Raw genomic sequence first — 22,285 nt, forward strand, 5'->3', positions numbered from 1 at the left:
CAGGTATTTGTTTAACCCGTAAATCCAATCGATGATTTTAATTTCTCATTGAACTTTTTGTTTGCTGCCCCACTTGTTTAATCTACGGATGACCCAACGTATTGTGAAATTAACCAATCCACCTGCCACTGCCACAACAGCCACCACCAGAGCAGCAACATCCAGTAAATAGAATTGGTACCATTTCAAATCCATGCCAGCAGCGCGCAAATGACGCGCTCCATTATGACGTATAACATAGTCGATCCAATAGAGTAAGGTCTCACGCGGACCCATTGGACGATCGCGGAAAATACGCGAGAACCTTTTGGATGTATCCCGATAGGTGGCGTTGAAGAGCAACTGCTCTAGACCACGCTTCAAAGATTCCCGTGTGAGCGTATGGAAATCCAATACCACGGCATATCCACCAAACTCAGCTTTCTTCAAATTTAAATGCTGGTGAAGGAAAATTGGTTAGTGAGAAAGAAATTAAAGTGCTCGAAAACAAATTTGTGTGGGTTCATTTTAAGTTCACCTGATCGAAGAGGAACGGAATACCCAGCACCGGTACGCCATGATAAACAGCTTCTTGGGTGCCAAATAGCCCACCGTGAGAGATAAAAGCGCGTACATTAGGGTGCGCTAAAATGTCATTTTGTGGCAACCAGTCTCTAGTCATAAGATTGGCTGGCAAATTTGGTATGCTGGCATTTTCGAACTTCCACAAAACGCGTTGTTTTAGCTGGCGGAAGACTTCGATGAATATGTTTAGCTTCTCAAGCGGCATATCCTTGGCATGTACTTGTGTACCGAAGCTAAAGTAAATGACGCCTTGTTCGGCGTCATCTAAGAACATTTGTAAATCGGCGGGTAATGGCTTCGGATGATTGATATGCAGACCACCGACATTAATTATGTTATCCATTGTTGGTGTTGCGGACGCTAAAGGAGTGTAGTTATTGATGAAAGTAGCAGAGAGATTCCTGTTCATCTCTGAAATACTGGGAAATAGAACTGCGAATAATTTCAAAACAAAATATTAGTAAATAATAACGACTGTAATAGGGTAATATTTGCTTCTTACTTGGCAAATGTCCAAAGTATTTCTTCACCAATGCGTCCATTTTAGGAAAATAACTAAATTCTAAATGAAAGTCATTGTGTAATGAAATATAACTATTATAAGCTCGTTCCCAAAAATTCATACGCTCAGTAAGAGGTAGTAGACCATGTGGTATGTATGACCATGGTGAAATCATGCCGAACATTTGACTCATGTACAGTTGCTTGGCAAAAGTTAGAGAGCTCACTACAGNGAACGTCCATTTTAGGAAAATAACTAAATTGAAAATGAAAATCATTGTGTAATGAAATATAACTATTATAAACTCGTTCCCAAAAATTCATACGCTCAGTAAGTGGAAGTAGACCATGTGGTATGTATGACCATGGTGAAATTATGCCGAACATTTGACTCATGTACAGTTGCTTGGCAAAAGTTAGAGAGCTCACTACAGGCACCTTATAAATGTGAGCCAAGGCAAGAAAAGCTTCTTGATGTAACTGCTCCACCAGTAGCAAATCGTAGACGCCATCGGTCTTTGTCGCATTAATAATTGACTGGACTTTACGTTGTTTCAAGGCGTGTTCGGTAGTCTCCAAAGCCATCATCTCAACCATTTTAAATATTGATAAGGCATCATTTTTCATTTCGTAAACTGTACTTGTATCGGAATTTTTGTTAACTGTAATCGATTTGCAACGAAAAATCTAATAATAAGAAAGTTTTAGCAAGGAAAGTATATAGGTGCAACTCACGTAGCTTCCAGTAATCGTACACCGGCTCAATGAGTATCTCCGTATAATTGCTGCCCAATTTGAGTGGCTCAAGTGTGAATGCGGTGATCATGGTCACCTAAATATGCAAAGGTGGGAAAAAGCGTGTTTGATTTAATAAAAAAGCGAACAATTTTACATAACACTGTTGCTACCTGATGGCCATGTTTCACCAACTCGCTAATCAAAACTCGATGCATCTGGTAGTGACTACTGGCCGGGTGTGCGTATACGGCGAGTATTCTAGCGCCATCAATTGTGGGTGCCTGAGCCACAAGTACAGCCAGTGCTAGTAGTCTAAAGAGCAGTTTCGAGTGCTTATTGTAAACGAAATAAACAAAATTCAAATGTAAATATTAACGAAAACTTATAATTGTAGTTCGTAAAATAATTTTGATATCACTTTATTTGGATCAGAGAACATGCAAAACAAGCCTGGGCATCTAACTCACCGGCGGTAGTGCAACCACCATACTATGTAATTCAAATAAGTTCTTATAAAATTTAATTTGGATTTCTGTTCACCTTGAAATTCCCTCAACTTTTAATAAAAATGAAGATATCTGGTAAAATTTTCTATAGGTTTGAAATCATCTGTACATGGAGAAAGCATGGCTTGGAAGTTTGGTCTACAAGTAACTTTGCCACAAAGATATCCCTCTCAGTGGAAGGCAAAAAATAAGTCATTTCGTAAAATACTAGATACGATTATTTACGCAGCGACGACCAGACATGCATCAATCGCATCGGCGCCTATGACATAAGCTCCAATTTTCTCTCGGTGGCAATATTAGCAGAAAGTTCAGAAACGAAATCAGAGCTTCGCTAGGTGTGTCTCCTTTTACGCCACTTACGAAGTTTCCATTCAATTGCTTTATATTCAAGAGTAGACCGAGGTTAACTGCTTTATCCCTAATAACAATTACTAACTTCCTATGTACTGATCCAGCTGCAAACTTTAAGATTTCGTGTCCATCTTTTGTCTATTGCCTTTCTTGTAATGGGGAGACGTTCTTAAAACGCCGAGATATGTTGTTATTCCAGCTGGACGGCACCATATTATTTCACCGTGCTAGAAATCCTTAGAAGCAGACCGTTTAGTTGTGATTAAATTAGTTGTGAAACTTTGCGCTAGTTGATCGTCGCTAATTTTACACAGTTCACTCACGCGAAAGCCGCGAAAAATTTCTAAAATTCATTTTTCAAATGCATTTTGCGATGGAGTTTTAGCGATAGCGAAAGTGGGAATCCGAATCTAAAATTAGAAAATCACATCAGTTGGACCAATCGTAACATACATCGCCGCGTTGCTAAGAGCTTTGATTTGCACTGCTAATCGCCAATCTTTGTAGATTACCGTCGCGTGAGCCAATTTTTTATACTCTGATCGGCGAATGGTTTACGTACACTTAGAGTACTATGTCGAAGAATTCAGACTATCATACAGCTTTATCGTGAGTTTCGCCCGAAATTTTTTCAGCCGCCCGTAGCGAATACACGGAAACGAAAAGTGAAAAGGGAACCGGTTCGTGGAAAATGAAACTTACGATAAGGCTGATTTTGTATTTTTAATCAAAATTTCATAATACATTTTTCAAATACAGCAACTGTAGCAATTTACAGCGCTCCCTAACCGAACATAACCTAAATAAATGCAACTCGTTATAATTGTAGCGAAAGTGCGCAACAGGGGCATGTCTTCCCTTTTGCCCTAGTGCGTTTTTTGATTGGATGAAGAGAGAAGGCACGTCCCTGTTGCGCACTTTCGCCACAATTATAACGAGTTGTCCCTTCTCGTTATCTACGTTTTTTTGGAAATAAAACAATTTCGAGTACAAAATATATGGAAAATGAATTTTACGGAATTTTCTATTCAGAAAACTTTTTCAAATTTTTCATGGACAGAGACAAACACAGAACTATGCTCGGTATTGCGTAAGTAGCTTTGTTTTATACATCTATATAGATATTTAAATTTTTAAATAGTTGGCAACCCTTTTCAGAATTGTTACTTCTGGTTAAGAGTACAATTAAATGCCAATAATACCATTGACTGCGTTGCAATATTTTATGCGATATATTTTTATGTTACTAAAACCTTCAGCGGGTGACAACACTTTTAAAAAGTTTTTATTTTTTACCCCAGCGCTGAAGCTGTCCTTCAAAATAGTATTTCAGTTATGTAATTTTATGGCGTATTATGGAAAATATGGCGCTTTATTGACCGGATACAGTGCTTTCAGCTTTTTAAAACCCCGTTTATTTTAATAAATAACTTAATTTGAGCAACGTGACTATCTTTTGCGTGCCTGTGAGCTTCTTCCTTTCAAAATGAGATCACATTCATTAAATTTGATAAACTATTAAAGGATTTATCGTTTGGTAACAGAAGACTACATTTTAGAAATAAGTATGGACATAGATTAGTCCACAATGGAAGTCCTTATTTCTTGTGAGTAGATCGTATCAGAACTGTTTTTGCTTTAATTAACAGAATTATTGAAAATTTAATTTGGGAACTGTAGAACTATTGCCTTGTTGTCAGGAGCTCTGATTGAAAAGGAATTTAAAAAAGTTTGCAACTTACGCTCCTTAAGTTTTTTCTAGTTTTTATTTATTTTTAGTAGGATGTTTTTTTATTAAATTTCTTTACACATAATTAATTACCATTATTATTTGTCAAAGTTTGAATATGCCTTTCAACTGTACTTAAATTTGTGCATGTATCCGTCTAATAATTCTACTTTGTCCAGCTTCTCCGGATAAACCACAGTAACACCAAAAGCTTAAAAAGACATTTGGATACTGAAATTTTGTTGCCTTGTATGTCTCTATTTAAGTTTGCCGGGTTTTTATGAAGACATAAATATAGGGTGATAAAAAGGGCGATGCAGATCTTTGATAGTAATAATTTTTGATATGATTTTGTTTTTTTCATACTACAGGCTTAGGCAAACTTAGTCAGTTGAACAACGCGTTAACATTGATGCTGATTTAAAAAAAAATAACTGTACCACGGAAAGAAAAAGCCACAGCAAGTCACTCTTCGGTGTGTTTCCGGACTATCCTCCTTCGAAAATTATGCCGCTCTGACGGTGAGCGGACGTTAGATGACATGGACTTGGACAATATGTGGTTTCCACAGGACGGTGCGATTTGCCGCAAAGCGCATGAACCAATGGCATTATTTTAAACATCTGCGTACTTATTGAAACACCCTATATCTATATACGTAGATTTGTATATATGTATATCATTATAGTTGTACTTTATCTGCGCTATGTATGATTTCACTTTCTTCTGGTATGCTGTCTAGTTAAATAGGTTTATGACTTTATAGCGTGGGAATACCGGTAATACCTACAAATGACGTGTGCACGTCGTCTGGGTCAAAGCCTTAAAAACCTTCCATGTGAATGAAATGTCTAGATCATGCACGTGATCACATATTTTATAACTTTTTATCTTGGGATTAATGATTATGAATGAAGAAAATTTCCACGGTATCGCGCGATATTCGACGATATCAGTGATGGACATACTTCTGTAAATAATAAGAATTTGGTTGAAATTCGTTAATTTGGTTTTGAACCAATTGGTCACAAAGAAAACGGCTACATTTATATATATGTATAACGAATTTCAACCAAATTTGGACGGTATATTCCTGAGAACCATGGCAAGGTCATGGTGACCTGTTTAGTTATCGATCATACAAGGCTTAGTGAGAGAATCATTTTCATCGGCGTCTTATAAGGTATATCTTCCAATCAAGTGATTGATCAGATATGAGCTTTTGTTATATAGCTCCTCTAGCTGTGTAGGTAGTGAAGGTAAGAAAATGTGTTTAGATCCCAAAGACTTAATTTCAAATGCAGTTTGTAATAATATTTGGCGCTTACAATCTTGCTAAATGTTTGGCTGAGCTTCTCCTAAAATTTGTGGTGTACATCTTGATATTATTAACTATTTATGCGAATGGAGGGATCTACAGTGATACGACGCCTCCTAATGTACATACATACATACCTGAAAACCATGTCTCATCAAAATTAGATAACATTTTAGAACTTGATCTGTATTTGGCTTTATACTTCACTGACCGAAAAAAGTGATTTTTTTTTATATCAACTAATTGACAGACTACTTTATATCAAATGCAATGGGTAAATATTTTGAATTTATATACTCTTTTTTCTCAAAAAAACAATCTGTGTCTTGGATGTATGAAAAAGCATCTGTGAAGTCCAGAATGCAAGCGTGTTCAAGAGAAACATACTGACTTTGAAGTTGTTTAAGCCAAATTCATTTTAAAGTAGTTGAAAATACATGCAGGAAAAGGCAATTGACTGCTTCCTAGGACATCGCCACGTTGAATAAATGAGTTCGTTGCAGATAAAATAGTGAGAATTTCCAATAGTTATCATTGAAAATGAAGTAGTGTATAAATTACTTTCAAACTAATTCAATTTCCAGCAGGGTTCTTTCGCAGCACACCAAAAGAGTGAGCGTGGTAATACAATGCATAAGCTATTGTATACGCCTAAACCAGCCGTTTCTCGTCTACGCCAACTGACGGCAACTGGTAATTGGCAAGTGAAGGAAAGTCAGTCTCCCTTAGCGGTTATCCCATTAAGGGAGAAATGATCTGAAGATCTGCTTAAATTTTATTAACATTGAGTGAACATCAGCGGGATTCTGACAATCGCAATGCAAAATTATTCAAAACAAAAGCACTGGCGCCTAAAGATATGCAATATGAATAAATAGCAGATGCAGTTTGTAATCAGTTTTTTTTTTTTTAGCTGACGTCAGTGATCGGATTTCTCTATCACATTGTGGTTGATGTACCACTTTTTTGAGGATCTACCAGATACACCATAAAGGAACTGATCTCTACTATATTTTCTTCATTTTTTAATTTTGGGAGCGAATAACTGTCCAACTCTAAAAACTATGTACGTATTTATGTGATAAAAAAACTCTCAACAAAAAAAAAAATTGTTAAAATTCAACGCGATAACTTGCACTTTCATTATACTAAAATTTAATGGGCTAAAAAATCGCATAGCAAAATTGTTTCTAAAAATTTTAATTTAAATGTTTGCTAATTGGCTAATTTTTTTACAAAGCTTGAACTTTTGATTAACAAACTTCCAACACTTTTATTTTGAAATCCACCACATTTTCAAGGTTCTGTGGCACAGATTTAGAGACTCAGTATGCTTACTTGCAAGAATCGGATACTTTATATTTCCTCGAGAATCTAATACCTAATTCCTACATTACGAGCCGGTTTCTCAGTACCAGTTAAACTTAGATCATCTAAATCGTATGCCTCTAAATCTGCAAAAATTTGAAGTAATACGCGACTCGTATAAACCTGTCCAGCCCGTTGCTTATACAAAAGGTAACCATAATTTGGAATAGGTATACAACTTGGTGGACCTTGGTACAACAATGGATCTTCACAATTTCCACATTAATGTGACAGTCAACAAGGCTAGAGGTGTACTTGCATTTGTGAAACGAAAAGAATTTAGTAAATTCTATATCACCAAAACCGTAGTTAGTTAGTTAGTTAGTTAGTTAGACCTATTCTGGCATACGGTTTCGTGGTTGGGAGTCCAAGTACTTTTTGCTTTAAAAAATTTCCCTTGGGATTCTGAATATAACATTCCACCTCATACGAGTCATTCAAAAGCAATTAACCCTGCTACACTTGTCAGTCGCAGAGAAATGATTGGTAAAATTTGTCTAGTTAAATTACTGGCATGCTCAATTTCATGTCATAATCAGCTGATTAACTTGGTTCTATAGCTGAATAGTTTTAAAACTCGACGCTTAACAAAGTCCTGCCTTTCGTGACCCGGCGCAAAAATGAAAAAAGTCTCCGTACGCTATGCGCCGGGCAACCGTTGGGGTCTATAATAAAATAAACTGCTTTTGCCTTAAACTACTAGCGTTTAACCTAAGTCAAAACAAACCGACACTGAAAAACTGGCCCTTAATATGAATAATACACGGCAAGACTATTACAAAAAATATTTTATTTAACTCATTTCTGGATCGTAATATTTTTGCAGTGGTAGCTATACTTATACAGTCATAAACTATTACATTTAAATAAGACTGATATGAGCAAAAACTGGTTTGGTTTCGAGAGATCATCTTGTAGACATTTACGAACCAACTGGAATAGTAATTGGGCACAAATACTTTAAAAAGCTATTTGTTTTATTTCAATTTCTCATTGCACTTTTTGTTTGCTCTCTCCATTTTTCAATCTACGGACTATCCAACGTACTGACAAAATAGAAGTGCCGACTACTGCTATAACAACAGCCATAACCAGAGCAGCCACGTCGAGCAAATAGAATTGGTACCACTTCAAATCCATGCCAGCAGCGCGCAAATGACGGGCACCCTTGTGGCGTATTACGTAGTCGATCCAATAGAGTAACGTCTCACGCGGACCCATTGGACGATCGCGAAAAATGCGCGAGAACCGTTTGGCAGTATCGCGATATATCGGGTTGAAGAGCAACTGCTCCAAACCACGCTTCAGAGTTTCACTTGTGAGCGTACGGAATTCCAACGCAATGGCATAGCCAGCGGACTCAGCTTTATTCACATTCAATTGCTAGTGGAAGGGTACGCTTAGTTATTAATGTATTGACATTAAATTGGTTTTTATATTTATAGTTAATTTTTAATTCACCTGATCGAAGAAGAACGGTATACCTAACACGGGCACGCCATGATAAACGGCTTCTTGTGAACCAAAGAGCCCCCCGTGGGAGATGAAAACACGCACATTAGGATGTGCCAAGATATCACTTTGCGGCAACCACTTTTTAATCATTACATTGGCTGGTAAATTCGCTATGCTTTCATTTTCAAATTTCCATAAGACGCGTTGCTTCAATTGGCGGAAAACATCGAGGAATAACTCTAACTTTTCTAGCGGCATGTCCTTGGCCTTAACTTGTGTACCAAAGCTAAAGTAAATGGCGCCATACTCTGCGTCATCTAAGAATTTCTGTAAATCGGTGGGCAGTGGCTTCGGTGGATAGATATGTAGGCCACCAACATTAATCATATTGTCGATCGTGGGTGCTGGCGAGGCTAAGGGTGTGTAATTATTAATGAATACAGCGGAGAGATTCCGATTCATCGCCGAAACAGTCGGAAATTTAACTGCAAAAAGTGAGTAGTTAGTTAGCATTCGACCAAAATTCACTGAATTCCCAATGAATAAACTCCAAACTACTACATACTTGGCAAATGTCCGAAATATTCCTTTACAAGTTCATCTATTTTGGGAAAATAACTAAATTCGAGTTCCAGATCATTTTTCAATGAAAAATAGGTATTGTAAGCGCGTTCCCAAAAATTCATGGGCTCGGTCAGATGTAGTTGGCCATGGGGCACATATGACCAGGGTGAAATTATGCCGAACATCTGGCTCATATGCAGTTGCTTGGCAAATGTGGCTGAGCTGACCGCAGGTACATTGTATATATGAGCGAATGCAAGAAATACCTCCTGAAAACACTGTTCTACCAACAACAAATCGTAGACTCCATTTGTAATTTTAGCATTCATAATTGCCTGTACTTTAGGCTGTTTCAACGTATGTTTGCTAAGCTCTATACCCATAAATGTAGCAAAGTCTAAAAAACCTGCGGGATCACTTTCAAGGTCATAGATTGACTTAGTACCGGTAAAGTCGTAAACTGCAAGGAATGTAAAACAAAAAAGTTACAGTTTCCAAAATGTATACATTTAAATAAAAACTTACATAGTTTCCAATAATCGAACTCCGGTTCGATGAGTATCTCAGTATAGTTGCTGCCCAATTTGAGTGGCTTTAATGTGAGTGCGGTTATCATGGTGACCTAATTGTGGATTAAATAAAAATACCTCAAAGCAAGTTTTTGTGTAGTTATTCCTCAGTTTTGCCAGGTTGGCAAAGCGTGTTTTTCCAATTAAAGTAGGTGGACGCAGAGCAACATTTAAAAAAATTAAAAGTGATTTAACGCTTAATTAGGAGCATAGAGAAAATCACACAATTAGTCGCATGGGGTCTCCAGTGACCCCAATAAAAATGTTGAAAAAATGATTTTCAAATTAAACAAGTAAGAAAGAAGAAAGTCTAAGTTCGGGCGGAGCCGAACATTAAATACCCGGCGCACGCATTAAATATATGTTTTTCACCTTTCCGAAAGCTACCGCTACATGGTAAGCCGGGGTGTACCAATTTTGAGTAAATTAGCGTTCTTAAATTTCGTAATATTGAAGTTTCAAGTATTTCTGAAATTCACTGTTATATGAAAGCGGCCGTAATTTTAGTCCGATTTCAATAATTTTCAACGTTTTGCTTATATGTGGCAAGCACAATAACCACACCAAATTTGGTACAAATTGGTAGAACGGTTACCGAGATACATATATGTGATCATAAATGGGCGGTATTCTCGAAGTTTTGCCTGTTGCGCGGATTGCACGAAATGCAAAAATACTATTCCAAATTTCGAAGAGTACGAGATCACCCCATTGCAAAGTGGTAGCATGCATGGGTAGCAAGCAGCGAAATTATGTATCAAATACAATAACAAGAGACAGCAAAAAAAATGAAGTGAGCGAGATGAGAGGAATGAGAGAAATATGTAGCAATTCCAACAACAAAACAACTAGTACAAGGTCGCATATATTTTGCTATGCTATTTTGCAAAATATATACATGGGTTTCGACGTTGCATATTTTGCAGCAATAGGAAATGTCGTTTCCCATGTATTTTGTTGTTGTGTGTTTGCAAGTTATGCAATCCATGTAATACGTGCTACGTGCAATGGCTTGGAAAGATTTGGAGAATATCCCTATTGTTGGTAAACCTTGCTGATAAACATTAGGTGCAATCCCGTATTCCTCGGACTCGGACTAGTAAAACTGTCAAAAAATAAAAATTCGCTCAGAACGACAGAGTACCATTGAAAAGTACGGGATCGCTTTCTAGTAAAAAATGGTAACTTCTGTCAATTTCAACATAACCTCCAAATTTTGGTTGTAAATTTTTGCTTATTTTGTATGTAAACGCACTCAGCTCACACATGTAAATAACCAAAAATACTTTCAAATTCATTAGAATCCACTTAAACAAGTAATTAACTACTTTTCAACATGAATTAGCAGAGTTCACTTTTCTTTTGTTTACAATTTGATTGCCAAACACACTACAGCTGATCGTTTGACACATTTACCAGAATTTGCCAGCAAAAAATTATCGGACTAAAACTGGTAACTGCTGACAGAGAGAGAACCGTATTTACTCTCTTTTTTGTCCTCTCAATAGTCAGAGAACCGAGTACGGGATCGATTTCCACTAAAATCTGACTGATTCTGACTATTTCTAACTAGTCCGGACTCGTACGGGATCGCAACTATTGTTTGCACTTTTCGTTCATGTTCCTTGCATGTTTTAAACATCAAAGCGCATCCTAGCGGTTGTTTTAGGTCAACATTAATTTGTAAATTCAGATTCTTCGGACTCCAAAACCCCCGAGGAAAGTTGTTAGTAATGTATGAATGTTTTGTATTTAAGTCACTCTTAAATATTTTAAATGCTGACCCTCGACCATCAACTACAAATTAAACAAAAAAAAACCCTTAAATCGCCAACCTGGGCAAATCGGGAAACTACTTTTCTATATACAATCAGACGTGGTTTTATCACCAAAAAAATAAACTGAAAATAGTATACCTGATGGCCATGCTTTACCAACTCACTAATCAGCGTCCGATGCATCTGATAGTGACTTCTGGCCGGAAGTATATAGATGGCGAGTATTTTGGCGCCATCGGAGGTGCCTATTTGTGCCAATAGTGCAGCCAGCGCCAAGAGGCCAAAAAGAAGTTTCGAGCGCTGAAAAGATGTAAAATAAGACAAGTTTAAATAAATAACAGAATGCATGTGAAGGAATTAAACCTATGAAAGGAATATTTTTTAAAGCACTTCTTAAGCATATTAAGACACTAAATATAATTAAATTTTTAGTTAAATTCCTTAGTCACCATTTCTTATCTGCAACAATCAAAACTACACGTCCTTTAAATTATAGTAATTTTTTTTTATATAATTTCACTTTCAGAGCGTTGGCCAGTGTACCCTGAGAAAGCTGTTCTTTTATTAATAGGCAAGGAAACAATCGTTATGAATTATGTTGCACATTTTTAGACAAAATTCTTAGGCTTTCATTGCTAAAGTATAAGATAAGTAGTTATCTGCTGACAGACGAAATATTCACGTACTATTTGCCTAGAGTTGCTGATATACTACTTAATTTTTGTAGATAGAAAGTGCGTCGCAATAAAACATATTTGCTGATATGACTGGCAAAAAAAAACACATGTGTACTTAACCCTTTCCGGTCAAATCCGTCCCTGATGAATATCAAAATGTGTAAAAAAAATTATTCATAATTTGTTTTGGGTAACTATTAGGGCTACCTAAAATTTGTGCAATATATTGTACAAAAGTCCGCAAAGCGTTTATTGCATTGAAAATTAAAAAAAAAATAAATTTTCTCCATGAGAAGAGAATTATATAAAGAAATTTTAAAAAATTCCAGATAAAATTACAATATAAAATACAAATGACCCGTTTTAATAAACCTTTAAGACACTTGCAACCTTTCAATGTAAATGTACAATATATTGTACGTTTTTTTGACCACTCGGGAAAAATATTTTAAAACATGGTAGTTTAATTTCAGCATTTTTATATACGCTTTTTATATTTTCATACTAAGTGCTTTTATTAGCGATTTTACTTACCACAACTTGCGTCTCACTGGAATTTTATAAAATAGTCTATTTTTAAAATAAATTTTAAAAATATTTTTGAAACGTCTTTGATTTTGAAATATACGTAAACTATTTGGAACATTCCAAAACTCATAAAGTTTAGTTTATTTTCAAAAATATTAATAAGATTTTTAGTAGCACGCTTCCAATATTACAAAAAATTAAATGGTCAATATATTGTACAAATGCAGGGAAAGGGTTAAGGGCGATAATTCTTTGAAAACGATTTTGCGCCGTCATCTTAAAAAATAATAAATTTCAACGCAATTTTTCAGTAGCTTTTAACTTGTACTTTATTGTACTAAAATTTAATGGGCCACAAGACTTCATACTCAAAAAAATTCTAAAAAAATTAAAAAATATTGTAAATTTTTAAAGTACTAATTTAGGGGTGGGCAAGGCCATGGCCGAAAAGAGCCACATGTCAATTCTAAGTGCTACAAAGAGCCACAAAAAAAACAACAACAATAACTAGAACTTTATTTTAAAATAAAATTATTATTAGAAATGAAAAACATTAATTTTATTATTAAGTATTCTAATGTACGTAAGATAGATATTAAAGAAAATTCAAAAGATGCCTTTGGCCAAATTTTCAAAATCTGTTTACGCCAGTTAAAGCGGTTCGTAACGGTTCTGTTAAATGTTGGTTACTCAATTGGTACGTTCGTTTAAAGCGCCAGTAAAAAATATGCAACAGCGAAATTCCGGCGAAATGTCATCTGTTCTCTCACAAGAGAAAAATATCCAAAATAGTACGCGAACAGAAAATTTGCAGAAAATTGCAAGTTAGACGAACAGCTGATAGAAATTTTGTTTACTCTCAAAAATATAAAATTGAAAACGTAAGAAAACAAGTCCCGCAGTCTGATCCTGACACGGTTTACTGACTTAACGAATATTTAATTACCTATTTCTTACAAGATTTCTGTTTGGAAAATGCAATTTTTTTTTGGAAATTTGTAGGATTTTGCTTAAAAATACTGTGGATGGTGTAACCGGAGTCGGACTGGTGAGGATATTTCTTCTAGCGCGGCCGAAGGCCACCAACGCGGAAATATTAATAAAAAAATAAATACAAAGCATATTTGAACCATGATGCAATTATTCACAGGCATTGTCTTCCCAGAGAGTATTGCTCTACATCGAAATTCGTGCTCTTTTATTTTTTTTAACTTGTTAATCAGCTAAAATGACGCGTCCCAGCTTATATGTATTTGGATCACTCGCTTACAAAAAAAAAATATTGAAATCGGCTCACTATCTGAAGACTTTTCGAGTTAGAAAAAATTGTCTTTCAATTTTATATAACACAGTCCGACTTGAAAATTTTCTCCGAGAAAAGACTAACCATTTCTAATAGATTTTGGATCACTAAATTTGTAAAAATAGAAACTTATATATTTGAATTTTAGTAAAATAAAACGAATGGCCAATAGCAAAATCGGCTAAAAACGGCTATCTTTTTTTCAAAACGGCTAACAAATCGGCTGCCGGCTAAACTGAATTTTCTCCGGCTGTTTGCTATCGCAACCGACTAAACCTAGCCGGAAAACGGCTAAAATGGCAACACTGATTACCAACCATGCCTTGCAAACTTTTGATGATATCAAAGACCTTGAAGTTGTTTTTTATGCTAAATTTACTTTCAACAATCACATTAACTTTATCATTACGCCGATCCATACACAACTTAAAATTAATAGGATTGGCGAATACGAACGGTTTTTCTTAAGTATGATTTACGGTCTAGTACGATTTATTGATCCTCTTACATTATATTTTCTTCTCTTAAGTCTAAAACTTTTAGAAAGCAGAAAGTATAGTCTATATTTATCTTTTATATATGGCTACCATTCCGCAGAGCTAGAGTTCAAGCCCAGTTTCCGACCAACATAAAAAAACAAACATCCTCCGAGTATATTTCTGTCATGAAAAACCGTGTGACAACATCAAGGCGCACGCCTCAAATCGGAGGAGAAGCTCTGCCAACCACTATCCGCAGAAATTTTGATTGCGCTGCCGTTTTTGAGAAAATTAATTTTAATCTTCCAAGAAGATAATTTTTACCAATTTCGTGGCAATAATGCTCCGCCTACATTACGCCAATCCAGTGACCTAGGCCAGCTCTGGACTGCCCCGTTTACATTATGTCATGGCTTTGTTCAGCGAAAATGCTCAATATCATGTCCCCTTTCACAACTAAACTAAGGTTATTCTGTTGCAAAAAACTTGAAATTTGATGGACTGTATAATTTAAAGATGTTAAATCCTTTTTCTCTGGCTGCTTCGTTAACCCCTTTCCCGATCCGAGCCAAATTTGGCACACTTACAGCAGACTTAGCAAGGATACTCATACACTGAATATAATTTGGATAAATCCACGAGGTGTGGCCCGTCACATACAAATTGGAACTATAATACTGCACGAATATCTGTGGAAGTATTTGTATTCCATACGCATGGATAAAAATGGGCCTTTATTTTTGGTACAGGTCTAAAGCTTGGTATGGAAACATGAAAGTATGTAAAGACAAATGAAAATTATTGGAATTAAGGGGTGTGGCACTTCCCATACAAATACAATTTTTCATATTGCATACATAGATGTGGAAGTATTTTGGGTAGGATACTGCAACTTGGTATGGAGATACGTTTATCCAATGCACTTGGAGAAAAATGTGAGTTATTGAAAAAGTGGGCGTGGCGCCTCCCTCACACACACAGAACGTTTCATAGGGCATATCTTTTGAAGAATAGAGATATAGAGAAGTCGGAGTTATTGGAAAAGATTTCGTTCTCCCACCCATAAATATGTAACTTTCATACAGGAAATTTCTGGAGGTATTTGAAATTTGTTACGGAGATTTATTTTATAAGTAGCGTACCTACTGACAGAAAAAATTTAATATGAACGGCGAATGCCGGATGTAGATACCATATAATCTAATATTCCCATGATGCATACTTGTGGATGCATATAGCTACAGTACAGCTTTTTTTTTTAATTCCAGGTTACTGAATTTGCGATGGTAATACTAAAAACCGAGCGTGGCAGCTGCCGCAAGCTTACACGTTTACGCGGCGTGTTCTGGGAGGCATTTTACTCTAAACTTGAGTGAATATCTGGGACTGGTATTTCTCATAGTACCATACACTCAGAAAGAAGTCAGCTAAATATATTTCTCTCAACACAAAATTTGGTAGCTATAGCCAAATAGTGTAACTATTTATAACCAAACCATGTGTTGAGAGAAACATATTTAGTTGACGTGACTAAACTATTTTCTCAGTGTAAAAAAGCTTAACGTGCAGACAAACTTTTTTTTTATAGTTTTAAATGGCCTAAATACCTTAACTCGCTTAAAAATTAACAGCTATAGCAAAATGGGCACACAAAATGTTTCAATTATTTTTCTTATTTGTACAAAAACGTGTGGGCGAAACCAGCGCTTATAAGCTAGTATATGTATATTCAGTAAATAAATAAATGCATTCACCTACGGACAAAAAAAACGAGGCAGAAAAAAATCTTTTTAAGCATTGGTTACCTGTAACAATACCTACAACCACTAGCTAGGGCCCCGGGCCTAGTCCAAGTGACAAAAAAATATTGGTATCACATATCCTACCATGTCTTCATGTATGCATTCCAAAGCGTTCCTATTTCATATTAAAAGTTTTAGATAAAACATATTTTTTTTTACGAATTTATTTTGATTTTGAGATTGATAAACACGAAACCTTCCTGCCTTATGATACTTTTTGCTTACTATTTGCACCCTTAATCCTTTTTAAAAGCCAACGCAGTGCCAGAACCGAAACGCCAACTGCCACTAGCACAGCAGCCACTACCAGTGCTGCAACATCGAGCAAATAGAATTGGTACCACTTCAAATCCATGCCAGCAGCGCGCAAGTGACGCGCTCCATTGTGGCGTATCACATAGTCGATCCAATAGAGAAACGTCTCACGCGGACTTGCTGGGCGATCGCGGAAAATGCGCGAGAACCGTTTGGCAGTATCACGATATTTCGGATTATAGAGCACCTCCTCCAGACCCTGCGTTAAAGATTTATGCGTAAACGTTCGAAAATCCATAGTAATGGCATATCCAGCAGACTGAGCTTTATTCAGATTTGTGCGCTGGTGATAAAATAATAAATGTAAGTGAATTAGAAAACGAAGTGTTTCTTTGGTCAAAATAGTCAACTCACCTGATCGAAGAAGAACGGCATACCCAACAAGGGCACACCATGATAAACGGCTTCTTGCAAGCCGAAAAGCCCTCCGTGTGAGAGAAAAGTACGCACATTAGGGTGTGCCAAGATATCGTTTTGTGGCAACCACTTTTTAATCATTACATTGGCGGGTAAATTTGGAAAGCTGTCATTATCGAATTTCCATAACACTCGTTGTTTCAACTGGCGAAAGACATCAATAAATATCTGTAGCTTTTCCAATGGGATGTCCTTGGTCTTAACTTGTGTACCAAAACTAAAATAAATGACACCATACTCAGCCTCATCCAAAAATGTCTGCAAATCAGTTGGTAGTGGCTTCGGTGGAGAGATATGTATGCCGCCGATGTTAACCATGTTATCCATTGTTGGAGCAGCGGCCGCTAAGGGCGTGTAGTTATTGACGAACATAGCAGATAGATTCTTTTCCATAGCAGAAGTACTGGGGAACTTAACTGAGAGAAAGTAAGAATAAAGAAATAGTGAAGAGAATGCAGAGCAGTCAAATTTGCATTTACGAAAATGCCATGTACGTCTAATACTTACTTGGTAAATGCCCAAAGTATTTCTCCACAAGTTTATCAATTACTGGAAAATATACAAACTCACGATCCAAATCGACGCGAAGTGCATCAAGGGCATTTTCAGCGCGTTCCCAAAAGCTCATACGCTCTGTGAATTGAAGGAGTCCCATGGGCACGTATGACCAAGGAGAAATTACGCCGAACATCTGACTCATGTAGGTTGTCTTCGCAAATGTAACTAAGCTGACAACGGGGACTTTATAGACGTGAGCCAAGGCAAGAAAAACTTCTTGTTGTAACTGTTCCACTAACAGCAAATCGAAGACACCCTCAGTTTGTTTGGCATTAATAATAGCCTGTACCTTCGGTTGTTTTAGCGCATGTTCGCTAGTCTCAACCGCCATAGACTTCATTACTTTAAAAAACAGTGATAATCTAGTTTCAAGTTCTACGTTCGATTTTGATCCGGTTATTTCACTAACTGTAACGAGCGAGAAATAAATGTTCCATCGTCGGTGTAGTTTGGATAGGACATAAAAGCTCACCAAGCTTCCAGATATCGTATTCCGGCTCAATGAGTATCTCAGTGTAGTTGCTGCCCAGTTTGAGTGGCTCTAGTGTTAGCCCGGTGATCATGGTGACCTAATGGTGAATTAACCATAAATACTTTTAACTCCATGTAATAAAATGAAAGTCAAAACGTGTGCATATACCTGATGGCCATGTTTCACCAACTCGCTAATCATAGGTCGATGCATCTGATAGTGACTTCTTCCCGGAAATATGTGGACTGCAAGTATTTTGGCGCCACTAACAGAAGGTGCTTGAGCCGCTAGCGCTGCCAATGCCAGAAGGCAAATTAAAATTTTTGAACCCTAAAAGGTTTGATCATATGAGTTAACAAGTAATTTTTAGCAAAAAAAAACCGACTTCAACTCCCATATAAAAAAAAAATATATATATATATATATCTCATGATCCACTGATCGGATCTCAACCAGATTAATATGGGACCACCTCTGAGTCCAAAGTTATGCGGTAACATACATAAAAAAAAAAAAAAAAAAAAAGATTCCGACGAACTGATAACCTCCTCCTTTTTTGGAAGTCGGTTAAAAATAAATGCTTATTGTGGAAGCGCGTAGAATAAAATATTGAAGTATTACGGCTCTTGCAAATTATCTTAGGTATGGAACATGATCTTTTGGCATGGAGTTGACTCTCTGCTAGTAAGTTAGATGCGTTTAATGCTCACGCAGAGAGCCACTGGAATGCAAGAATAGGTAGGCATTAGCTTAACGTCTGAGTTGTAGTGAAACAGAATCTCAGTCAAAAGCATAGGAATTTAAATTCGCTAAGCTTCTAAAATCCATCGCCATGTGCTGTACCGGACCTTTGGCGGTATAACTTAAGGCTATTTTTGATATATTGCTTAACTTATCTTCACTAAATGCTTTTATCGGCGGAAAGGTCCAAGGCTACTTGCGGACCCAAACGAAATGGATGCTGGTATGATACAGTGCGGAGTAAGCCGGAAATTGCTAAAAGCAGAGATGTTGACTTGAAGGCCTTTTCGATGCGATAAGATACTTATATACATACTAGCTGACCCGGCAAACGTTGTTCTGCCATATAAATTGTTTCTAGTGAATTCTTGGTTGCCAAATAAAAAATAACGAATGTATTATTGTAAGTATGTTTGAATGTTTTAACGATCGCTAAAAGATCAGGCAGAGATATCAAAGAAATCGTAAGTGAAATATTAGCTCTGATCCAGTACTCCATGAACTTACAGGATTTTACACGAACTTGCAGGAAGTTGCAGGAAAAATGTTCCCGTACTCCAAAATCCCCCAAAATCCTGTAAATGAGAGCGACTTTTGGAGAGTTGTGTAAAGAATGAAGTTGCAAGATTTTACCCGAACTTTTTCTTCTGGTAAAATCATGAAAAGTGTCAAGCAATCGCTGGTTGACGTTTTTACAGGAAAAATGGTGTTTTTGTTCCCGTACTTTTTGTTGTTACTCACTTTTTACTCTCACTTCAGAGATTAATTTTGCTATTTGACAGTTTTACAGGATTTTTCACGAAAAGTATTGGATCAGAGCTATTAAATTTGAAGATGGAAGTGTGCGGTTGTTGTGTGTCGCAGTTCTATTCTAGACTCGATTACGGATGCAGCTATACCGAGACGGTAACGACGACAGTGGAGACAACTTATTCGCCGTTGAGGACATTGAGGACGTGGATGTCGAGCAAATACGTGAAGGTTTGACCGAGTTTGGGGTTGCGCTGTGGGAAATGGTATGACGACGGTCCATTCTTTGATGAAGGTCCAACGGATATGTGGAGATGGGACCAATGGCAGAAAGAGGAACGGACCGCTGATAAAAATATAAAAAAAACACCAACGCTTCATTTTCTCAATTCAATGTATTTCATTAACGACTGACATATTAATTGTTGGATCTCTTAAATGTTAAATGTAAAGTAAAAAATTTAATATATATATTTTTTTAGCATAAAGTAGAAAAAATGAAATAAAGAAAACCCATATTAATTTCGAAGGGCAATTCAGTGTACGATATTTTTTGACAGTCCGTCTTTAGCCAACACAAATAAGCTCGATGGTTTGCCCACTCGAGAACATGCCACGTATAATTGTCCATATGAAAAACATGGTGTGCCCAAATCTAAGCCGCAAACGGACATCGTTTGCCCTTGCAACTTATTGATTGTCATTGCGAATGCCAATCTAATAGGAAATTGAACGCGTGAATTCAACTGGCACGTCTGTGGGAATTATTGGAATACGTGGCAGCAAAACATTTTCGCCTAGGAATTTGCCACTCAAAATGGTGGCTTCGATTATGTTTTTCATACATTTTTTAATGACCAATCGAGTGCCATTGCACAACCGTGGTGGGTTCAAATTCCGAAGTAAAATAACCGGAGATCCAACTTTAAGTAGTAGAAGGTGTGGTGGCATGCCTGGCAAATCCAGTGGGTTCAAAAACTCTGTTGGATAATTTACAGCTTTGTTGGCATCGCAAACTGTATCGATCGATTTGTATGATACCAATTCGCCTGTCAACGACTGCTGTATCTTGAAGTTTAAATCGTCGACGTCCACATTTTTTGCTGCCAAAATGGCTCTTTCTGCTAGCCACGCGTGGTTTATGTATTGTGTGCGTACATCGGGGAATATGCGGTCAATGAGAACATTTTGAGAATCAACGATTGTGCAGAAATCGGTGGGCAATTTTATGCAGCCAGTATTTTCATGGACAGTAACTTTTCCATCGCCGATATCTAATAATTGTTTCGAGAAAGTGTCAACGGATGGATCTTGTAGCATTTGGACGCGAATGTTTATTTTTAGCTGGACTTTTTCAACATTACGCCACAGTGAAGATGATTTGAAGCAAGCGTTGATTTCTACGGCGTACGTTGAACGTGGAATGACAGGAAGTGTTTGTCTGAAATCACCTGAAAGGAGTCACAGAGCGCCGCCTCTTTGAGTGTTCGGTTCAAAGCCTCAAGAGAATGTTTGTGTGCCACAGTGCATTCATCCAAGATGATAATTTTGCATTGTTTCAGCACTGTGGCCATTGACGATTGTTTTTTTATGTTGCACACTGCGTCTGGGTTATTTTGAATATTCAGAGGTAGCTTAAATGCTGAATGAGCTGTCCTGCCTCCATCCAATAAAGTTGCTGCAATGCCAGATGATGCAACGGCCAATGCGATGCCATTATTTGATCGGTTTGTATGGAAGGTGCCACGCCCCCTATTCCCATAACTACAATTTTTCTCCATGAGTATGCGATTGGTTTGATATATCTCCATGCCAAGTTAGAGTACTCTACCATGAACACTTCCAGAGATATGCAGTATGAAAAATTCGGTTTCTATGGGAGGTGCCACGCCCCCGTTTCCAATAACCACAACTGTTCTCCATGAGTATGCGATTGGTTTGATATATCTCCATACCAAGTTAGATTACTCTACCATGAACACTTCCAGAGATATGCAGTATGAAATATTCGGTTTGTATGGGAGGTGCCACTCCCCATGCACCTAGCGGTATGAAATATACTTTGCATCCGATTCTCATACCTACCAAATATACACAAACAATTTCATAAAGATCGGTCCAGCCGTCTGGGAGGAGTTCGACCACTAACACCGTGACGCGAGATTTTTATATATTAGATTGAGTTCCCTGCAGATTAGTGATGGCTTAATTTCAATACTAACAAATAACACAACTAATACAAAACTAACCCAGGGTCACGATCTGGAGTCCATATGGGAGCGAACAAGTTAAATCTTCTCTGCTCTCAGGAACATACTTTCCAAGCCGGGCTATTCACAATCCCCATCATGCTAAAGACTACGGGGTGGAAAATACATATTTGTAGAAGTAAGAGTTTACGTGTCTGTATTAGTGACAGCCAAGCTTCGCTCAATGCATTGACCAGCCTTTCGATTATTTCCAAATTAGTTTGACAATGCAATTTAGGGGAGTTATCGGAGAAAAGTGAAATTAGAAAATGAAAATGAATTAGGAAAAATCCGAAGTTTCGGCAATATCGGTGCAAGGACATGACTACCTCCCATATAACGTTTTTCTCAAGAACTAGATTTTAGCTACATTTGTGATTAGAATGTACTAACAACTAATAACAATTTATAAACTTAAACTTTTTAACTCTGGCTAATTTTGTTTCATTTGGTATCAGGAAATGACTACCTCCATTATGTATTTTAGTTATTGAAAAAAAAATTATAATTTAATATTTTCTTTAAAAAGGATCAAAAATAAAATTGTTTC

At 36.9% G+C, this 22,285-nt stretch overlaps 4 protein-coding genes across 4 annotated transcripts; all 4 read right to left on the reverse strand.

Annotated features, from left to right (window-relative positions):
• Window positions 1-45: 45 nt before the first annotated feature.
• Window positions 46-2,291, reverse strand: LOC108369400 (UDP-glucuronosyltransferase 2B20-like). The gene is made up of 7 exons (XM_017624500.1): window positions 2,271-2,291; window positions 1,974-2,135; window positions 1,801-1,897; window positions 1,362-1,727; window positions 1,067-1,168; window positions 518-996; window positions 46-438 (listed from the first exon to the last, which is right to left on the reverse strand). Exons 1-7 carry the CDS (start codon window positions 2,289-2,291, stop codon window positions 46-48), a joined length of 1,620 nt encoding a protein of 539 aa, XP_017479989.1.
• Window positions 2,292-7,848: 5,557 nt separating this feature from the next.
• Window positions 7,849-15,665, reverse strand: LOC108369401 (UDP-glucuronosyltransferase 2C1-like). The gene is made up of 7 exons (XM_017624501.1): window positions 15,654-15,665; window positions 15,019-15,120; window positions 11,583-11,744; window positions 9,623-9,719; window positions 9,099-9,557; window positions 8,540-9,018; window positions 7,849-8,461 (listed from the first exon to the last, which is right to left on the reverse strand). Exons 1-7 carry the CDS (start codon window positions 15,663-15,665, stop codon window positions 8,069-8,071), a joined length of 1,704 nt encoding a protein of 567 aa, XP_017479990.1. The 3' UTR covers window positions 7,849-8,068.
• A 773-nt stretch (window positions 15,666-16,438) lies between these two features.
• LOC108369402 (UDP-glucuronosyltransferase 2B1-like) lies at window positions 16,439-20,190 on the reverse strand. The gene is made up of 6 exons (XM_017624502.1): window positions 20,089-20,190; window positions 18,164-18,325; window positions 17,996-18,092; window positions 17,473-17,931; window positions 16,903-17,381; window positions 16,439-16,831 (listed from the first exon to the last, which is right to left on the reverse strand). The coding sequence occupies exons 1-6, from the start codon at window positions 20,188-20,190 to the stop codon at window positions 16,439-16,441; spliced, it is 1,692 nt and encodes a 563-aa protein (XP_017479991.1).
• A 13-nt stretch (window positions 20,191-20,203) lies between these two features.
• On the reverse strand, window positions 20,204-20,806 carry LOC108369403 (uncharacterized). Its single transcript, XM_017624503.1, has one exon. It carries the CDS (start codon window positions 20,804-20,806, stop codon window positions 20,204-20,206), a length of 603 nt encoding a protein of 200 aa, XP_017479992.1.
• Between the last annotated feature and the right edge of the window lie 1,479 nt (window positions 20,807-22,285).

The sequence above is a fragment of the Rhagoletis zephyria genome, unplaced genomic scaffold (assembly GCF_001687245.7).
Source record: "Rhagoletis zephyria isolate East Lansing unplaced genomic scaffold, Rhagoletis_zephyria_1.1 Rzeph_scaffold_03649, whole genome shotgun sequence".
Classification (NCBI taxonomy): Eukaryota; Metazoa; Arthropoda; class Insecta; order Diptera; family Tephritidae; genus Rhagoletis; species Rhagoletis zephyria.

Bases quoted from the DNA above. Each gene is read 5' to 3' on its own strand.
- LOC108369400 (XM_017624500.1), bottom strand. From the start codon at position 2,291: ATGGTGGTTGCACTACCGCCG. The intron at 997-1,066 runs GTAAGAAGCAAA...AATTATTCGCAG, and splicing joins ATACTTTGGACATTTGCCAA to TTCTATTTCCCAGTATTTCA. The intron at 439-517 runs GTGAACTTAAAA...TTCCTTCACCAG, and splicing joins TTCCGTTCCTCTTCGATCAG to CATTTAAATTTGAAGAAAGC.
- LOC108369401 (XM_017624501.1), bottom strand. The intron at 9,720-11,582 runs GTATACTATTTT...ATCCACAATTAG, and splicing joins TGGTAAAGCATGGCCATCAG to GTCACCATGATAACCGCACT. The intron at 9,019-9,098 runs GTATGTAGTAGT...CACTTTTTGCAG, and splicing joins ATATTTCGGACATTTGCCAA to TTAAATTTCCGACTGTTTCG.
- LOC108369402 (XM_017624502.1), bottom strand. From the start codon at position 20,190: ATGACAATCAATAAGTTGCAAGGGCAAACGATGTCCGTTTGCGGCTTA. The intron at 17,382-17,472 runs GTAAGTATTAGA...ACTTTCTCTCAG, and splicing joins ATACTTTGGGCATTTACCAA to TTAAGTTCCCCAGTACTTCT. The intron at 16,832-16,902 runs GTGAGTTGACTA...TTTTATCACCAG, and splicing joins TGCCGTTCTTCTTCGATCAG to CGCACAAATCTGAATAAAGC.
- LOC108369403 (XM_017624503.1), bottom strand. From the start codon at position 20,806: ATGCTACAAGATCCATCCGTTGACACTTTCTCGAAACAATTATTAGAT.